Source organism: Procambarus clarkii, chromosome 25, assembly GCF_040958095.1.
Source record: "Procambarus clarkii isolate CNS0578487 chromosome 25, FALCON_Pclarkii_2.0, whole genome shotgun sequence".
NCBI classification, from domain to species: Eukaryota; Metazoa; Arthropoda; class Malacostraca; order Decapoda; family Cambaridae; genus Procambarus; species Procambarus clarkii.
In genome coordinates, this window is record NC_091174.1 from 30,150,711 (window position 1) to 30,172,937 (window position 22,227).

A 22,227-nucleotide genomic window follows, 5' to 3' on the forward strand; every position below is an offset into this window, starting at 1 on the left:
ATAGGAGCTGCCTCGTATGGGCCAATAGGCCTTCTGCAGTTCTCATTATTACTACTATCCCCTACACCTTACTTTCCTCCTCAGCTCTCTCTTGCCTATTTATTGCCTGTCTCTACCTCCTCTTCACAATCGACTTGAGAATGGTCCAGGACGGACCGAAACGTCGTCGTCCCTTCAACTTCTAGTGTGTGGTCTGGTCAACATACTTCAGCCACGTTATTGTGACTCATCGCCTGCATAAAAGCATTTCACTTGAATCAACTTTATTATTTTTTTTTTTGAGATATATACAAGAGTTGCTACCTTCTTGTACAGCCACTAGTACGCGTAGCGTTTCGGGCAAGTCCTTAATCCTATGGTCCCTGGAATACGATCCCCTGCCGCGAAGAATCGTTTTTTCATCCAAGTACACATTTTACTGTTGCGTTAAACAGAGGCTACAGTTAAGGAATTGCGCCCAGTAAATCCTCCCCGGCCAGGATACAAACCCATGACATAGCGCTCGCGGAACGCCAGGCGAGTGTCTTACCACTACACCACGGAGACTGCTATTATCAGTACCAAACTAGAGTAAATGAAGGCCCTCCTTCTACTTCTTGATAAAACGCATCTGGAAAGCAAGGAGTGCGGTCTGTGGGAGAGGGCAGTGAGTCGCCATTAATATTATACCAGTTTCGCTGCAGCAAATCTAGCTCCTATAATTCTCCCTTGGACAACAGTGTTATGGGATGTAATATTAATCCTGTTATTAACACCAACATCGTCTACTATCAAGGCAAGTGTCCTAATTCCGAAACCCATTTATTATCATTCATTCTTGATCAGTAAGGTTATGTTTATGAGGGTAAACCGGTTACGATACGAAGCGAGACACAAAAAGGTAAATATTCCTTGAAATTCATCTAATAAATTATTATAATATTTCCTCTGATATAGCTGTCATATTTAGGATTACTGCTATTGTTATAAGTGCCCTTTGACAGGTGTAATTCAAGAGGAAGAAGAATTAAAATTAGTTACCTAGTATGAGAGCCGGTCGGCCGAGTGGACAGCACGCTGGACTTGTGATCCTGTGGTCCCGGGTTCGATCTCGGGCGCCGACGAGAAACAATGGGCAGAGTTTCTTTCACCCTATGCCTCTGTTACCTAGCAGTAAAATAGGTACCTGGGTGTTAGCCAGCTGTCACGGGCTGCTTCCTGGGGGTGGAGGCCTGGTCGAGGACCGGGCCGCGAGAACACTAAAGTCCCGAAATCATCTCACGATATCTCAAGATAGTACTCCAGTACATGAGTTGAGGCCAGCCTCACCGACAAAGTGTATCGACTAGCGTGTTCCATGTTCATATCTGGTTGTTTAGGATAAAACAATTATTCAGATAAGGCCTCTCCAGTATTAAATGATACCTTGTAATTGTAATTTAACACCTACCATTAATATTGTAGTGAATGTCTACCAATCGATAATTTCGATTGATGGACTATATATATAAACCATGAACCCCCCATAATGTGTAGGAAAGCGATGTGTGATAATTTTTAAATCATATAGTCCACTTTAAACATCATAGAGTCCTATCGAAAAATATAAATTAACGTAAAATATAAATTACTATATAAATAAATATAAATCTCACAAGCTATTTTCCCCACATAGTGAATCAAGAATTAGTGTTTAACTTCTATAGATGTAGAACACAGAGATAAGTCTGTTAATTCTATATAACCAATCTCATTATCTGCACTTTAAGCCAATGAGAATATGGAGCAAGTCTATTACTTGTTAATATAGTTGCTACACTTGTATGAGAAGTTAGCGCCAGGGCGGCTGAGTTGATGTTTTATAACAGCACTCGTAACACTTCAGTTTCAATGTTGAGCAAAGATCCAGGCAGGCTAGGGTAAGGTCAGTTTGGTTTATACCCAGATCAACATTTTCCTAAGAGTTTGTCGTATTCCGGGTCGTATGGTGGGTCATATAACAGGAAAAATTAAGATTAAGAACCTGCCTGAAACGTTATGCGGACTAGTGGCTTTACAGCAATGTAAGAACTCTTGCAAATATAAATAAAAACTAAATAAATTGAGCCTGCGTGTTCCATATACTCTTTAGGTTAGGTTAGGTTAAGTTGGGTTAATGAGTAGTTAGAATATAATATTTGGCAGTCCTATTGCAAGATATTATTAATAAAACACAAGATGATGCAAGTAATCACGCCTCCGACATTACGCCGCTGACGCCACGCCACTGTGAGGTTGGACACCTTGGTGCTAATGAGTGTTCAGGTCGCAGTGGCAGGCGGTGTAACACATGTTATGTACTGTTTGTTTTTAAAAAATTAAAGAGTATATAGTTTGCTCTGCATAAAGATGAATTAATAAAATTTATGAATTTATGATGAATTGATAAATATAATTATAAGATTAAATAATTTGTATGAATTAATGACAATATATTTGGTGATAATAGGGTTATGCAGCGTGTGGATAATGACATCTCCTAAAGCAATAAGTGGGAATGATGACCTCACCTAAGGCAGAGTTAGAGGAAGCGTTGTAACTATTATTGAGAACTATATAATTATAAAATATACATGTTCTCCGTTAGCTTGGAGGTCTCAACGCGGCATTGAGTCATGACCGTTCTCTTGGAGATTTTAATGTCAAACTAGCAATGAACTTCTCAGTCCAAAGAATGTTATCTGCTTTGATTAGAGTAAGAGATTAAGGTGGATATGAATTGGAACTGTTAATAGGTTTTCTGCAGTTTTATTCATTCTTATGTTCAATAGGAGATCTTTGTTTAAACACTTAAATTATTTGTTAGAAATAGACAATATTTGGATGGATATTGACACCAAAAATATTTCTTACAATTTAAATAATTTAACTAGATACTAAAAATAATTGGAGCAAATTAGCCATTCTGGAGTTAGGCGAAGAGCGACATGTTTGAAGTGTTCAAGTAGATGAATGGGTATAATTAGGGGCTGTTAATAGGACTTCTGCAATTTCATATAGGTGACGTGATTGAAGTGTATAAGTGGATGAATATATGCAACTGAATAACAGCCTTCTGTGGTTTTTCTTTAATTCTTAGGGGTTGTAAATACGTAGGAGTAAAGGTGGATATAAATATATACTGTATGGTTCGAATAGGCCTATTGAAGTTTTATTACAGTTTCATAGAGGTAAATGGGTGTCATAAATAAGAGATGCTGTATGGACATCATTCTTATGTTTAATAAGTAATCTTTAACTACAGCTATTTGGCATAAGTAAACATTCTTTGAAAAGCGGAAAAATGTGCAATTTACTCACTAAATATCCATTACAAATGCGAATAAATATACAGTCATTAAAAATGGGAATAAATTTGCAGTTATTGATAATGGGATATAATAGGCTATCCTTGAAAATGGGATTATATATGCAATCGCTGAAATTGGATTGATTGAATTTCATTCGAAATTTGGAAGAATTAAAACTACCTGATGACGTCACACATGGAGGAAAAGGGATGACGGAAGGGAGCGGCGAGATCCATGGAAACAAAATAAAGACACAAAACACAGCGGCCGAAATCCATAAAAAAACGACAATAGAAAGCTGCCGGGAACTGCTAAACGGCACCGACTTGAGTCATCTTACACTACTCACACACGGGTAAGTGCACATGTAGGTAGGAATACACAAGTGCACACACAGGCAGGAGCACACAAGTGCACACACAGGCAGGAGCACACAAGTGCACACACAGGCAGGAGCACACAAGTGCACACACAGGCAGGAGCACACAAGTGCACACACAGGCAGGAGCACACAAGTGCACACACAGGCAGGAGCACACAAGTGCACACACAGGCAGGAGCACACAAGTGCACACACAGGCAGGAGCACACAAGTGCACACACAGGCAGGAGCACACAAGTGCACACACAGGCAGGAGCACACAAGTGCACACACAGGCAGGAGCACACAAGTGCACACACAGGCAGGAGCACACAAGTGCACACACAGGCAGGAGCACACAAGTGCACACACAGGCAGGAGCACACAAGTGCACACACAGATAGGAGCACACAAGTGCACACACAGGCAGGAGCACACAAGTGCACACACAGGCAGGAGCACACAAGTGCACACACAGGCAGGAGCACACAAGTGCACACACAGGCAGGAGCACACAAGTACACACACAGGCAGGAGCACACAAGGGCACACACAGGAAGGAGCACACAAGTGCACACACAGGCAGGAACACACAAGTGCACACACAGGCAGGAACACACAAGTGCACACACAGGCAGGAGCACACAAGTGCACACACAGGCAGGAGCACACAAGTGCACACACAGATAGGAGCACACAAGTGCACACACAGGCAGGAGCACACAAGTGCACACACAGGCAGGAGCACACAAGTGCACACACAGGCAGGAGCACACAAGTGCACACACAGGCAGGAGCACACAAGTGCACACACAGGCAGGAGCACACAAGTGCACACACAGGCAGGAGCACACAAGTGCACACACAGGCAGGAGCACACAAGTGCACACACAGGCAGGAGCACACAAGTGCACACACAGGCAGGAGCACACAAGTGCACACACAGGCAGGAGCACACAAGTGCACACACAGATAGGAGCACACAAGTGCACACACAGGCAGGAGCACACAAGTGCACACACAGGCAGGAGCACACAAGTGCACACACAGGCAGGAGCACACAAGTGCACACACAGGCAGGAGCACACAAGTGCACACACAGGCAGGAGCACACAAGTGCACATACAGGCAGGAGCACACAAGTGCACACACAGGCAGGAGCACACAAGTGCACACACAGGCAGGAGCACACAAGTGCACACACAGGCAGGAGCACACAAGTGCACACACAGGCAGGAGCACACAAGTGCACACACAGGCAGGAGCACACAAGTACACACACAGGCAGGAGCACACAAGTGCACACACAGGCAGGAATACACAAGTGCACACACAGGCAGGAGCACACAAGTGCACACACAGGCAGGAAACACACAAGTGCACACACAGGCAGGAGTACACAAGTGCACACACAGGCAGGAGCACACAAGTGCACACACAGGCAGTAGCACACAAGTGCACACACAGGCAGGAGCACACAAGTGCACACACAGGCAGGAGCATACAAGTACACACACAGGCAGGAGCATACAAGTGCACACACAGGCAGGAGCATACAAGTACACACACAGGCAGGAGCATACAAGTACACACACAGGCAGGAGCATACAAGTACACACACAGGCAGGAGCACACAAGTGCACACACAGGCAGGAGCACACAAGTGCACACACAGGCAGGAGCATACAAGTACTCACACAGGCAGGAGCATACAAGTACACACACAGGCAGGAGCATACAAGTACTCACACAGGCAGGAGCACACAAGTACACACACAGGCAGGAGCATACAAGTACTCACACAGGCAGGAGCACACAAGTACACACACAGGCAGGAGCACACAAGTGCACACACAGGCAGGAGCACACAAGTACACACACAGGCAGGAGCATACAAGTACTCACACAGGCAGGAGCACACAAGTACACACACAGGCAGGAGCACACAAATACACACACAGGCAGGAGCACACAAGTGCACACACAGGCAGGAGCACACAAGTACACACACAGGCAGGAGCATACAAGTACTCACACAGGCAGGAGCACACAAGTACACACACAGGCAGGAGCATACAAGTACACACACAGGCAGGAGCACACAAGTGCACACACAGGCAGGAGCACACAAGTACTCACACAGGCAGGAGCACACAAGTACACACACAGGCAGGAGCATACAAGTACTCACACAGGCAGGAGCACACAAGTACACACACAGGCAGGAGCACACAAGTGCACACACAGGCAGGAGCACACAAGTACACACACAGGCAGGAGCATACAAGTACTCACACAGGCAGGAGCACACAAGTACACACACAGGCAGGAGTATACAAGTACTCACACAGGCAGGAGCATACAAGTACTCACACAGGAAGGAGTATACAAGTACTCACACAGGCAGGAGCATACAAGTACTCACACAGGAAGGAGTATACAAGTACTCACACAGGCAGGAGTATACAAGTACTCACACAGGCAGGAGTATACAAGTACTCACACAGGCAGGAGTATACAAGTACTCACACAGGCAGGAGCATACAAGTACACACACAGGCAGGAGCACACAAGTACACACACAGGCAGGAGTATACAAGTACTCACACAGGCAGGAGTATACAAGTACTCACACAATGCATTAGGGGGTGATGTGGTGGAGGTTGACTCCATACACAGTTTCAAATGTAGATATGACAGAGCCCGATAGGCTCAGGAACCTGTACTCCTGTTGATTGACGGTTGAGAGGCGGGACCAAAGAGCCAGAGCTCAACCCCCGCAAACACAACTAGGTGAGTACAACTAGGTGAGTACAGGCAGGAGCATACAAGTACTCACACAGGCAGGAGCACACAAGTGCACACACAGGTAAGTTCACCCACAGGTAGGAGTAGACAGTTATGAACATGCGCAGGTAGGAACACACACACACACACACACACACACACACACACACACACACACTTAAGTGTGTGTGTGCATATAAAGAAACTGGAAAAGGTTCAGAGGTTTGCAACGAGACTCGTCCCAGAGCTACGAAGGATAGGGTATGAGGAGCGCCTGAGGGAACTGTGCCTTACGACACTAGAAAGAAGAAGAAGGGAGAGGGGGACATGGTAGGAACGCATAAAATACTCAGAGGGATTGACAGAGTGGACATAGACGAAATGTTCACACGGAATAGTAACAGAACGAGGGGACATGGGTGGAAGCTGGAAACTCAGATGAGTCACAGAGATGTTAGGAAGTTTTCTTTTAGCGTAAGAGTAGTGGGGAAATGGAATGCACTTAAGGAACAGGTTGTGGAAGCAAATACTATTCATAATTTTAAAACCAGTTATGATAAGGAAATAGGACCAGAGTCATTCCTGTAAACAACCGATGCTCGAAAGGCGGGATCCAAGAGTCAATGCTCGATCCTGCAGACACAACTAGGTGAGTGCAACTAGGTGAGTACACACACACACAACCACGACGGTAAGAAAAAGGACATAAATAAACATTATTTGCTGATACTTGTGTAACTAAATTTTGTTTAAAACTTGCCTTTGTCTTTAATATAAACATAGTAGAAAAAACGTGGAGTGTAATGAGTGGTGTTTGTGTTGAGCAGGAGTTGGTGGCGGAGATGGTAGCCAAGCCTCATGTGCTCCAAGCCACCAACAGGCCAGGACTCTTCCCCAGGCTGGAGGCTCTCCAAGCTGAGCTGACCCTCTGCGAGAAGACTCTTGCCGAATACCTGGAGACGAAGAGGCTCGCTTTCCCTAGATTCTACTTCGTCTCCACAGCAGACCTCCTCGATATTCTCTCCAACGGCAATCAGCCCATCAAGGTCACACGGTAAGATGTCCTCCCCCAGTGGGACGCACCAGTAAATTTGTTTTACTTGCACTTCACACTACTTTTGATGAAAACTAAAGAAACGGTGTTGTCTCTTGCCAGCGAAACACTGTAATTCTTCTTTCCCCTCCCCCCTACCATCAACACTGAACAGTTTCTTGATCCTCAGTCTCATAGATCACTAAATCTTTAGATTTATATAGTAACTTTAAGCCATGAGTAAGTAAAGAAGCTGGCTAGCTGTAGTTGAGTAATGTATGAGTCATGAGTACGGGAAAGAATTGGGTGGTTGAAACTGACTAATGAACGAGTCATGAGTAAAGGAAGGAGTTGAGTGTACTGTAGCTAATAAACATACAGAGGGGGAGAGAGAGAGAGAGAGAGAGAGAGAGAGAGAGAGAGAGAGAGAGAGAGAGAGAGAGAGAGAGAGAGAGAGAGAGAGAGAGAACACAGACAGACACACCAGTTGATTGACAGTTGAGAGGTCAAACTTGGCATCTGACAGCTTCACATACTTCACAGATGGATCAAAAGACCAGCAGGGACAAGAAACCGGAGCTGCAGTTAAAGCAGGAAACTTTGTAAATAGTTGGAAACTCTCAAATGGGAGTTAGACTTTACAAACAGAGATGCTAGCCATTCAAAAGGCTTTGGAACATGCTCTTGCTGAACACGGATAACATATTAACATACATACAGATTCGAGAACTGCCAATAAAACCTTGCAACAAGAGCACATATGTGATAACTTTCATCTGATCACAAATGTCATATCATTAATGCAAACACCAAACGACAAGGCCGACGGGTACTTATCAACTGGGTGCCAAGTCATGTGGGAATAATAGGAAATGACATTGCAGACGAAGCTGCAAAACTTGCAACTAAGAGAAGAAATGTAGACATTTACATACCACAGAGTCTATCACAGATTAAGAAAGTAATTAGAAACAGAGCAATGCAAAAGATGTACAGTGACCACAACACAGAAGTTGCAACATCAGGATCTGCGAGTTGGTACAAGAATTCAACCAACTACGAACCACTTAGTTTGATGAAAGGGAGCAGTAGAGCAACAGAAGTACACTTACATCGTATCAGGCTTGGATACCCATGTGCATTGGAAATAGGCTTACACGTTCCGGAAGATGAGAGGAAATATCAGCACTGTGGAGAAATGCCCGACAGACCACTGGGACATTATCTAACACAGTGCAGAGTTACAAACCCATTATGATTTCAACCTAGATTCAATAGAGCAGAAGAAGTTGTTAAACACGTGGGACAAAATCTTACTGAAGCGACCATACGAGTCTTAAATACTCATACTCCGCCCAAGTAAAACAGAAACAAGCAACACTTAGTGGGCCAGCCAGAGGCTTAGGCCCCGTGCAGGAATATCCCTGCAAAAAAAAAAAAAGTTGAGAGGTGGGACCAAGGAGCCGAGGCTCAACCGCGCAAGCACAACTAGGGAATAAGTCACACACAAACACACACACACACACACACATACACACACACACACACACACACACACACACATACACACATACACACACAAACACAAACCCCCCCCCCCCCCACACACACACACACACATACACACATACACACACACACACAAACACAGACACAAACACACCCCCCCCCACACACACACACACTCACACACTAACACGCGGGAGAAGGTAGGAGACACACGCGATTAGTGAGGTCCGCGGAAATTCGTCAATTTCTCGGGACATTGAAGGAGTATAGAGGCTAGATCATAGTGTTTGGCCTCTCGCAGTGTGTAGCTAGCAGGGTGCAACATAGCATAGTCATATCGCTAGTGATAGTGCGAAGATTTGGCGAAGAAACCAAAAGTGGAGCTAGGACATCACCGGTGCATGTAAGTGTGTGACCTGACTGGGTGGGACGACCCGCCGTGGAGCTACCTGATTGTGCTGTTGAGTGGTGACTGTGATCAGTGGTACAGTGAATTAGTGAACTGTCACATAACGATACAGTGACTGACTCCAGAGCTTTGTGTTGAAAGAGAAGAACGACCTCATCAATCTACCAGCACTTAGTGAATCACCTAGTGGGAGACAACGACGGATAACCATCGACATCATACATCGCTCATCTGGTTGTGTGAGCGGGAGGCAGACTGGTATGTACCCCTCTCTGGTCAATTAATCAGGTGTACAGATTGAGGTAAAAGATTATCAAATTCTCGTTCAGGATATCATATATATTTAAAAATCTCAGAGTGGCTCATTTAGGCAGAGGTAACGCATAAGGGATATCTTGACACATACACGCACACAAGTGTGCACACGCTAAAACAGACACACACACGCGTGCACACACACACACAATTGTCCAGTCAGGGGAAAAGGCATCTGGGATAGGACCTTACTATCCCCCCCCCCCATCTTGACCCCACCATCGGACCTGACCTGACTTAGTCGCCATCTCCCCCCCCCCACCCCCAGTCCCCCGCATCGCCCATACACACACTCTTCCCCTCCCCACTCTCCCTCTCTCCCACTCCCTCTCTCCCTCTCCCACTATCTCTCTCCTGCTCTCTCTCTCCTGCTCTCTCTCTCCTGCTCTCTCTCTCCTGCTCTCTCTCTCTCTCTCTCCTGCTCTCTCTCTCTCTCTCTCTCTCTCTCTCCCTCCCTCTCTCCCTCTCCCACTATCTCTCTCCTGCTCTCTCTCTCCTGCTCTCTCTCTCCTGCTCTCTCTCCTGCTCTCTCTCTCTCTCTCTCTCTCCTGCTCTCTCTCTCTCTCTCTCTCTCTCTCTCTCTCTCTCTCTCTCTCTCTCTCTCTCTCTCTCTCTCTCTCTCTCTCTCTCTCTCTCTCTCTCTCTCTCTCTCCCTCTCTCTCTCCCTCTCTCTCTCCCTCTCTCTCTCCCTCTCTCTCTCCCTCTCTCTCTCTCCCTCTCTCTCTCTCCCTCTCTCTCTCTCCCTCTCTCTCTCTCCCTCTCTCTCTCTCCCTCTCTCTCTCTCCCTCTCTCTCTCTCCCTCTCTCTCTCCCTCCCTCTCTCCCTCCCTCTCTCCCTCCCTCTCTCCCTCCCTCCCCCTCTCCCTCCCTCTCTTTCCTTCCCCCTCCCTCTCTGCCCACACACACACACACACACCTCACCCGCTCTCTCCCTCACCCGCTCTCTCCCTCACCTGCTCTCTCCCTCACCCACTCTCTCCCTCTCCTCTCTCTCCCTCCCGCCTCTCTCTCCATCTCCTCCCCCCCCCCTCCCCTTCTACTTTCTTCTCACTTCAGTGGAAGGGTAGGATCCCCCCCACCCACCCATTTATCTCTCCCTTTATCACTCCCTTTCTCTCTCTCTCTTTCTCTCTCTCTCTTCCTCTCATCTTCTCCCTCCCCATCCCAACAGGGTCAAGCATGGCAGCCAGAGGTCCCAGGGGAACAGGAAAGAGCCAAGGTGACGAGATGAAGGAAATGTTCGCCCAGTTTCTGGAGGACATCAAGAGTGAGATGCAAGAAATGATGCAGGAAATGAAGAACGAAATAAGCAACCTGAAAAGAGAGCTGACAGCAGCAAAGGAGGAGATTAGAGCCCTCAAAGAAAATGGTATCGAGGCTGAGAATCAGAAAACCACCCAGGGAGAAGGTGGTAATAGTTTTCTGGATGAGAATGCCACAATAAAAGCAACATTTGCGGAAATACTAAAAAAAAATAACTCTGAAGTAATGACTGCAGTGATGGAGGTGGCCATGAAAGCAGCCACCTGGCAGGAGGCGGCACGCTCCACTAGCCAACTGCTGGAAAGGAACAGATCAGTGGTTGCTGTGGGTATTAAGGAGCAGGAAGGATCTAATAGGACAGAGTGGAGTGACAAGGACAAAGCAGCAGTGAATGAAGTACTAAAGGCACTAGACATGGAAGGGGCTGAGCATAGCATTGAGAAGGTTTTCAGGCTAGGCCGGTACAACAAAGACCGAGATCGAATGATAAAGATAGTGTTTGCAAACGAGAACACAAAGGAGAAGATCCTATCAAGGAAGAGCTCCCTGAAAAATGTGGGAAAATTAAAAAATGTATTCCTCCAGAGAGACATGACAAGGGAGGAGAGAGCCGTGGCGGCAGAAGCAAGGAAGAGGCGCAGGGCGAGAGGGGAAAACCAGGAAGTCACAGCTCCCAACCCAACACCCCCAGAGGCGAAGGGGGAACCCACAACCAGCTACCCAGTAACACCAGAAGGGAGGACAACCCCGCCTCCCTCCACTGCATAGAAAACCCCCCTACCCCAAACCCTCCCTGCCCCCACTCAAATGTTCAGCAAAATCTCCCTCCCCCCACACCCAATCCCCACCCTTCTACCCCTCCCCTCCTCCCGAGTCCTCCCTCCCCCCCTTTCCTTCCCGTCCTCCCTCCCCTTTCACCCCATACCCTCCCTGTCCCTCCCCCTTCACTGGATCCCCTGCCCCTCATCCCAGTATCCTCTGAGACCCTGTTATCCACCTCACAGGTCCTCACACCCATGGAACAGCCTCCCCCACCAGCAGAACACTCACCAAGGAGGCGATTTGAGAAGGGACAGAAGAAAGTGAGCCTCAAAGCGATGTACACAAACATAGATGGAATTACAAATAAAGCAAATGAGCTTGGAGAACTGGTACTAGAGGAAAACCCAGACATAATAGCCCTCACAGAAACAAAGATCACGAAAACGATAACAAATGCAGTGTTCCCACAGGACTATTATGTTATGAGGAAAGAGAGGGAAGGAAGAGGTGGGGGTGGTGTAGCTCTGCTGGTAAGACAAGGCTGGGATTTTGAGGAGATGGATATTCAGGGCTGCGAAGGTTTCAGTGACTACATAGCAGGTACTGTAACAAATGGAGGGAAAAAAATTATAGTCGCAGTCATATATAATCCACCACCAAATGACAGAAGACCTAGACAGGAATATGATAGAAACAACATGGCCACCATTAACATAATAGAAAGAGCAGCTTCTGTTGCTAGCAGGAATGGATCTGGACTACTAATTATGGGAGACTTCAACCATGGGAAGATAGATTGGAAGAACAGAGACCCGCATGGAGGACCAGAAACATGGAGAGCTAAGCTGCTGGACGTGGCAACAAGAAACTTTCTAAGCCAGCACACCAAAGAACCAACAAGAATGAGAGGAGAAGATGAACCAGCAATGCTTGATTTGATATTTACCCTAAATGAATGGGATATAAGGGAAGTTAAGATGGAAGCGCCCTTGGGAATGAGTGACCACAGTGTATTGAACTTTGAGTACCTGGTAGAGCTAGGACTTATCTCCCCCCAAAAAGAACTAGGAATCAAAAGGCTGGCATACCGAAATGGGAATTATGAACAGATGAGAAGTTTCCTAAGTGAAATACCTTGGGACACAGACCTCAGAGACAAGTCTGTACAGGGTATGATGGACTATGTTACCCAAAAGTGTCAGGAGGCAGTAAACAGGTTCATCCCGGCCCAAAGGGAAAAATCCGAGAAGCAACAGAAGAATCCATGGTATAATAGGGCATGTATGGAAGCGAAGAAACTGAACAAAAAGGCGTGGAGGAACTTCCGGAATAACAGAACACCAGAAAGCAGAGAGAGATACCAGAGAACCAGGAATGAGTACGTCAGGGTGAGAAGAGAAGCAGAGAAAAATTTGAAAATGATATAGCAAACAAAGCCAAGACCGAACCAAAGCTACTCCACAGTCACATCAGAAGGAAAACAACAGTGAAAGAACAGGTATTGAAACTTAGAACAGGCGAGGACAGGTATACAGAGAATGACAGAGAGGTGTGTGAGGAACTCAACAAGAGGTTCCAGGAGGTCTTCACAATAGAACAGGGTGAGGTCACTGTGCTAGGAGAAAGGGAGGTAAACCAGGCGGCCTTGGAGGAGTTCGAAATTACGAGAGAGGAGGTCAAGAGACACCTGCTGGATCTGGATGTTAGAAAGGCTGTTGGTCCAGATGGGATCTCACCATGGGTACTGAAAGAGTGTGCAGAGGCACTTTGCCTGCCACTCTCCATAGTGTATAGTAAGTCACTAGAGACGGGAGACCTACCAGAAATATGGAAGACGGCGAATGTGGTCCCAATATACAAAAAGGGCGACAGACAAGAAGCACTGAACTACAGGCCAGTGTCCTTGACTTGTATACCATGCAAGGTGATGGAGAAGATCGTGAGAAAAAACCTGGTAACACCTCTGGAGAGAAGGGACTTCGTGACAAATCGCCAACATGGATTCAGGGAGGGTAAATCTTGCCTTACAGGCTTGATAGAATTCTACGATCAGGTGACACAGATTAAGCAAGAAAGAGAGGGCTGGGCGGACTGCATTTTCTTGGATTGTCGGAAAGCCTTTGACACAGTACCGCATAAGAGGCTGGTACATAAGCTGGAGAGACAGGCAGGTGTAGCTGGTAAGGTGCTCCAGTGGATAAGGGAGTATCTAAGCAATAGGAAGCAGAGAGTTACGGTGAGGGGTGAGACCTCCGATTGGCGTGAAGTCACTAGTGGAGTCCCACAGGGCTCTGTACTCGGTCCTATCTTGTTTCTGATATATGTAAATGATCTCCCGGAGGGTATCGATTCATTTCTCTCAATGTTTGCGGACGATGCTAAAATTATGAGAAGGATTAAAACAGAAGAGGACTGTTTGAGGCTTCAAGAAGACCTAGACAAGCTGAAGGAATGGTCGAACAAATGGTTGTTAGAGTTTAACCCAACCAAATGTAATGTAATGAAGATAGTGTAGGGAGCAGGAGGCCAGATACAAGGTATCATCTGGGAGAGGAAATTCTTCAGGAGTCAGAGAAGGAAAAAGACTTGGGGGTTGATATCACGCCAGAACCTGTCTCCTGCAGCACATATCAAGCGGATAACATCAGCGGCATATGCCAGGCTGGCCAAACATACGAACGGCATTCAGAACTTGTGTAAAGAATCATTCAGAACTTTGTATACCACATATGTCAGGCCAATCCTGGAGTATGCAGCCCCAGCATGGAGTCCATATCTAGTCAAGGATAAGACTAAACTGGAAAGGTTCAAAGGTTTGCCACCAGACTAGTACCCGAGCTGAGAGGTATGAGCTACGAGGAGAGACTACGGAATTAAACCTCACTTCGCTGGAAAGACAGAAGAGTTAGGGGGGGACATGATCACCACATTCAAGATTCTGAAGGGGATTGATAGGGTAGATAAAGACAGTCTATTTAACACAAGGGGAACACGCACAAGGGGACACAGGTGGAAACTGAGTGCCCAAATGAGCCACAGAGATATTAGAAAGAACTTTTTTAGTGTCAGAGTGGTTGACAAATGGAATGCATTAGGAAGTGATGTGGTGGAGGCTGACTCCATACACAGTTTCAAGTGTAGATATGACAGAGCCCGATAGGCTCATGAATCTGTACACCTGTTGATTGACGGTTGAGAGGCGGGACCAAAGAGCCAGAGCTCAACCCCCGCAAACACAACTAGGTGAGTACAACTAGGTGAGTACACACACACAGGGGGCCGGCCGGCCGAGTGGACAGCAAGCTGTACATGTGATCCTGTGGTACCGTATTCGATCCCGGGCACCGGCGAGAAACATTGAGCAGAGTTTCTTACACCCTATGCCCCTGTTACCTAGCAGTAAATAGGTACCTGGGAGTTAGTTAGCTGTCACGGGCTGCTTCCTGGTGTGTGTGTGTGTGTGTGTGTGTGTGTGTGTGTGTGTGTGTGTGTGTGTGTGTGTGTGTGTGTGTGTGCGTGTGTGATGTGAAGAAAAAAAATAGTAGTAGTAGGTAGAAACAGTTGATTGACAATTGAGAGGCAGGCCGAAAGAGCAGAGCTCACCCCCCACAAGCACAACTAGGTGAATACAACTAGGTGAAATACACAAACACACACACACAGTGACAGACTTGCATTACACATATGGCAGACATGTGACATATCATATACTCAACACTGACTTCTTGATATATATGTTGTTCGAAAAACTAGTGCTTATTAAAACATACTAGTTTCCTACAATGATTTAACCACCAAACTATAGCAGAATGTGTCGTCGTTTGGGTGAAAGAATGTGGACCCTTCACTCTCCCAAAGGACCAATCCACGAGTCAACTCCAGAGTGCTGACTCTTTACCAAGGTTGAACTCCAGGGAGTAAAAGCAGTGTCAGTGAGGGGCAATAGCTGCTATGAGAGTAAGGGGGGGGGGGGCATGTAAATCGCCGCCCTCGCTAGAGAACTTGGAATCACAAAGCCACCTGTTAGACTGTGGTGCAGGCGGTAAGAAGAATCCGGGAACTTGAACGACAAACATTGGTTTGGTGGGTTATGAACAAACTAGTAGAAACTTTTCTCTCTAGTAGAAAACCAACAATTTCTTGAATGTAACCGCAAGCCCCTTTATGAATGCAGTTGTTATCGATAATGAACTGCAATTTTTTTTTTTTTTTTTAATTTACATGCCAACGGCATGCTACAGAAATACAAAAATAAAAGGCACTGAAGTACTGCAAAACACAAATATCACAACAACTACATCGCCATTAACCAAACAACCACATTACAAAACTAGTACAGAAAAAACACAGTTCATGTACATGGGAACACAAAAATGGCAAACAAGAACAGAAACATAAGGCAAAACTCAGTCTCCTAACACATGGCACAAACACATGGAGAAACACATCACAATAAATACAGAAAATCAAGACAATGCCTACATATATTTTTGCAGAAAATCCGCCTTAGGATACCCCAGACAGTACCCCTCCCAGACCAGAGCCCGGGCAGTAGGGGGAGGGGGCACCCAGGAACCCGCACAGAGTTCCCCACACCATCACCGGCATCTGCCATATGTACATCCTCCACCACCACCGCCATATCCACCATAACACCATCAGGCACCCTAACAGGTCCAGGCATCTCGTCGTCCGAAGACATGAAACTAGCAAAATTTCCCCACGTACGCCCAGTCGGAACCCTCTGGCGGCAAAGTAGTCAAAGAAAGCCTCGAGCGCTTATGGTCTGGCCACAGGTCATCCAAACTTTTCACCGCCACTGTACTCAACTCCCCAGAAACACAATCGCCCATCAAGCGCCCATCAAACCAGCAAAGAAAGACCTAATAAGCCTCCTCATTAGAAAGCCTCGCCACTACCCGATGTTTTGTTATCAATTCAACACCACAAGCGTCAGCAACGTCAATGCACAACACGCCGAAGAGTTCTGAATGTCCAGGCCAATTGACTGAGACCGCAGCACGGGGGCAAAGGGGCCCCCACATTACTCAGTGAAAGCCGAGGCACAAGGCCCTCGCTAACAACCTCACAGGACCGCTCGCTAGTCAGGTGTACCACCAACAGGAGAGATCAGACAGCACGTCTGGCCCCTCTGGTGAACATACACACTATCTCCATCTGGACGCAGAGTGTGAAACAGACTTTATGAAGCTGAATCCATCACCGGATTCCACCCAAAAAAGGTAAACTTCTAGAGAAACCATACAGCAGCAAGATTGTGTTTTGCCAGAAGTTATGTCACTGAAGATCTCGATTACTGGGCCTATGTAATCTTCAGTGATGAGAACACATTCACACAGCGACTCGTGGCAGATTGCACTACCACCTTCCAACAACACCAGACATGAACAGTAGTTTATATAGGAATTCACCAGAAGTGGTTATATATCGTGCAAAATGGGGGTGTAGGAATACTTACTGATATTCAGTGACACTTCAGTGCTGCCACACGACTTGAGATTTTGATTCCTGGCTGCGCCACCAGAGGGTGCAGACGTCGGGCTTGAGCTGTCAGTCGTCGTTTGCCGGTGCTGAGTGGTGGTTTGCTGTGGGAGGTGTGGAGCCCCCGCTAGTCGGGGCTCTGCCTGGCAGTATGGAGGTGGCTGGTGGTAGCTGTATTCGATGGGTGGAATACTGTATGGCTTGATTTTTTCTGCTGCTGTGGACTGGCCCATTGTGGAGATTGCTCTCCTGGACGTGCTCCGTCTACACGTCTCCGATATCCTGGAACTCGAGAAGTTATCGCCTACCCGTGTTGCGGTGTCGTTTGCCACGTCACATGTTTACCAGGAGTTTGTGACTGGCTGGGATGCACGCTCGCTTCCTCTTCCGGCTTCGGCTGTGTCTGTGGAGATCTCGGATCCCTGGGGGCCCCTTGTCGTTTGTGAGTGTTCACGGCGTGCCGGTGACCTTCCCCGAGGCGGAACTCATGTCATTGTTTATGCAGTTTGGTGCAGTGATGAAGCACCGGTTCAACATTTGAGTGCAGGCCGGCTGAAGGGAGACCGGCTGGGTACACGCACGCTCATCATGCGATCACGAGCCCTATTCCATCCAGGGTTTCGTTTCGTGGGCTCTCTATGCGGATCGTTTATTAAGGTCAAACTCGCACGTTGTCGGAAAATCCGACACCATGTAATAATCATACAGATAATAACTGTATTACCAACAAGTTAACCATAGAAAACGTAACTTGTAGTGGAATTACCGTCTATAGAAAACGGGATATCATCACCACATACTATTATAATTCACCAGCTATTCTGCTGGGAATTGTTCTTAAATACATTAGTCTTTGGACTTTACCATCATAAAAACATCTTATATAAATTAACTTAATTATCAATATTAAAGTAGAGTAAATGTGACCCTTCTATCACTTTCTGAAATCTGGACAAAGTAGGCCAGGCGTCAGTGGGGAAGGAGGGCAGCCATTGTTGTTATACTAGACCAGAGGCTCACACGGGAGCAAATTCGGCTCCTGTTAAATTTACTTGGACGTAGTGTTATGGAACCCAAAGGTGTACCATTGTCAACACGCTGTCTACAAATACAAGTTAAGTGTCTATCCGAAACCCGTTTATCATTCATTTATGGCCATTAATGTCAGGATATAGGGTTAGCCGGTTAGAACGCGAAATCGCCTCAAACTAAAGGTAATTAAGCCAGGTCTTTAATGTTCCATGTACTGTATAGTGTTTTCTCTGATATAACTTGTCATATATAGGATTCTGGCTTCACAGTTAGCGCCCTTTTGACAGGTCAAGACGAGGATGCAAGATTTTGTGCACCAGTTACTGGGTGATATGGAAGCTACCTCAAAGAGGATAATTTGGTGTCTACACCCTAGTTATACCTGGTGGACTAACCTGCTGTACTATAAGATAAGGAACCTCTTTAATGTATGTAGTTATTTCTGTAGTTTGATTGGCTGCATATATATTAATTTAATAACCCCCCCCTAATGTGTAGAGGATCGATTTGTGAGATTGAGATTATTGCAGAAATACAGTCCACTTATCATTATACAAATTGCTATCGAAGTATATAAATTAACGTAAATATAAATTCATATAAATTAAATAAATATAAATCTCACAGGTCGGTTCCCATATTATTTGGACCTTCGGAACCGGAATATTCGGTCCTTTGAACCCACATTTGGTCATCTTAGTACCGGATGAACCAGTTAACCAGTGGATTCATTAAATATACTAGTGCAGTGTGATTTAAACAAAGCCAGCAGTCAAGACGGCAGCGTAGCCTCGAGGGAGCTCAGGAGCCTCCCTCAGCCCAGTTCAGCTTCGTCAGCGGTTTCATGCACACCCACAGATATTTGGTGGCGTGTTATTTCGTGAAATGACAGCGCTAATATAGAATCCAGCCAAATTAGTGACTGTGTCTTCGCGAGATTGTTCACGGATTTCGTGGTGTTACATTTCGCGAGAGATTATCTACGAATTTTGTGGACTTTATTTCGCGAGGTCACTAATAACATTTAATACTTCTAGATAATATTAGAAGTTTCATAGAGGCTAATTAAGAGGCTATTATCAATAATTGTGTATATTATTTCTCCAAGATAGAGAATTATTTAATATATATTGCACTAGTGATCACAGTATAATATTTACTAATTGCCAACCCACAACAGGGTAGGATATGACTAGTTGAACTATTATCGTTCATCCTAGTCCCATTATTCCCATAGTCAGTTGTACTATATTGATCAACCTAACACCATTAATGAATGGTCCAGACCCTATTTTGGGTGTTATTTTTATCAACTCGAGTTGAGTTGTATATATAATAATTTACTTATGATCATTACACCTTTGAGTGATTAATTAGTGTCTCTTCCATCCTAGGGTGATATAGAGGAGCTAACCTAAAGGTACTTCCAGTGACACTGGTTTATCACTCAAATCATTAGTGTGTATGATTGTATATATATAATGTGTATTAATTTTAAGTGCTAACCTCTAGTAGAGGTAGGATTATTGCCTAGTGAGTGCAGAATTAACCCTAGGCTACCATTAGAGCTTGTTCAGTATTATGAGCAGCCCAAGTACAAGCCCCACAAGGCTTCACCAACGAGCCAGTATGGATAATGCAGGGAGAATGAAAAGAACCCTTGCAGGTCTTAAAGGCCACTTAACAAGACAGATCAAGAAATGTGAAGATTTGTCACAACAATCTCAAGTTGATTATGCTGACCTGGAAAGCTATTATCAAGCAGCTGCAGGTAAATTTGAGCAAATCAAATGTCAAATAGCAACATATGTGGCTGAACTTGCCAACACTAATTTATCAGAAACAGAAATAGACGACATTATGGTTGATCTTGCGAATTATGAAGATCACACTCAGGCCACGTTACAGCCTTATGTTAAATTAATTGCCCAGAACAAGGCAACAGCAACAACAACAACAGTTGCATCTAATACGAGTCAAGCAGAAGCTCGACTCCCTCCAATTAATTTACCCACTTTCTCAGGAAAAGATGAGGAAGATTGGGATGAATTTTGGAACAAATTCGTTGACCTTGTAGACTCAAAACAATCTTTACCAAAGAGTAGTAAATTCTCTTATTTGCAAGGCCAATTATCAGGTGAGGCTAAAACAGTAGTATCCCATCTGAGATTAACTAATGACGGCTATGATCTGGCAGTAAAACTCCTCAAGGATAATTATGCTGATCCAGAAGTAAGAACATCACATTTAGTTCATGAGCTGTTGCATTTACCCCCACCGGAGGCTTCAGCTGATTCACTCCAAGTCTTCAAGCTGGAGGTAGAATCATTGATCAATGCCCTCAGCCTGACAGCAGATACAAACGGGGCTGAGTGGGTCTTGAAAATAATTGTCCAGGAGAAAATACCTAGGGACATATTGAGACAAATGAGTGCTCATTACAATAAAAGCATCTTATCCATGAATGAAATATCTGAAGGTTTAAAGTCAGTAGTTCATCAATTACGAACACATGACAAATTAAAACCACCAAGTAAACCCTCAGAAACCAATAATAGTAAACCACAGAGTACCAAAGGTACTCCAAATCAATCTAGACAATATAATTCAACACCAAAGTGGAACAGTAGCAGTGTGGGCGTATATGCAGTGGGACCCTCCAAGCCTATAGTTACTGTGTCACCCAAGAACGTGACACCAAAGGGTACTGGAAGCTATGGAACATGTTTGTTCTGCAATGAGAAACATTCAATGTACCACTGCTCTAATTTTCCTGATAGTGACGCCCGTGTTGAGCGACTCAAGGATTTGCAACATTGCACGAGGTGCCTCAGGAAACATAACATCAAGGACTGTGATACCCAATTACACACCTGTAATAGGTGTAACAAAGGTCAACACCATGCAGCATTGTGCAGAGACACCAAAACAACGTCTCCAAACCCCAAGGTGGAAGATAGCATTCCCACCACAGTACAGTACTGCAAGGTGCAACAAACAAAGAGTGTCCAATCGGCAAAGTCTAAAGGTAATACGACTTTGCCTACTGCCCAAATTACCATCCTGAATAAGAGGGCCAAGGTCCATACCCGTGGGTTGTTTGACCAAGGATCCCAGAGAACATATATCACTAAAAAGCTGGCAGATGAATTACAATTAAGGCCTGTAGCCCAGACGTCATTCAACATCTCAGGGTTTGTAACAGATGCAGGACCTCAAGTCTACCAGGTGGTACAACCATCAGTACGTTTAGGCAGGTACGTCTGTCGAGTACAAGCCATTGTGGTGGACAAGATACCAGTAGACCTACAAGTTCAAGGTCTGAGAGCAACAGCCAAATTCCTGAGAAATAGAGGAATAAAATTGGCAGATAATATTAAGTCTGATCACCTCACCGACTTCGGTCTCCTTGTAGGGACAGACTATTGTCATCGATTCATCGGTAGCCCTACTAAATATCAGGGCATAACCATGTTAAACTCTGCAGGAGGTAAATTACTCTCAGGCCCAGTATCAAGCCTGAGGAGACCTATGCCTGCAGATAAACAATACCAGTAGAAACCTAAATTTGTCAGCTGATTATATTTCTCCAGTAGCATTATACTAAGGAGATTACAGCTGACTATACCAACAGAGCTTGATGTTAGTATCATCATTTGAAGCTGAAGATGAGTTCATGAGGCCTCAGTGGCAAATCAGTGAACAGTAGCCTAAAACAGCTACAAGTCACTGCGACCAATGTCACTGAACCCACTGCAGTCTCAGAACTATACTTTAATGATGAGCTATTCAATCTTCTGAATCAATTAACTAAATTAAAACCCCAATAAATCTGATGACTGATTTGATACATTTATTATTTAATCAAGATGTATTCCATGGGCCTCAGTGTTTATATATCAGTGACCAGTTACCTGAAGAAACTTCAAGTTATATCTGATGTCCAC

At 45.4% G+C, this 22,227-nt stretch overlaps 1 protein-coding gene across 1 annotated transcript in view; it reads left to right on the top strand.

Moving 5' to 3' along the window:
• LOC138349860 (dynein beta chain, ciliary-like) overlaps positions 1–17,154 on the top strand; it is a 43,774-nt gene extending 26,620 nt beyond the window's left edge. The window contains exons 4-5 of the mRNA XM_069331021.1: positions 7,284–7,510; positions 17,037–17,154. Of these exons, the coding sequence (XP_069187122.1) occupies positions 7,284–7,510; positions 17,037–17,154 (345 nt within the window). The remainder of the gene's footprint in view (positions 1–7,283; positions 7,511–17,036) is intronic.
• Positions 17,155–22,227: the final 5,073 nt, after the last annotated feature.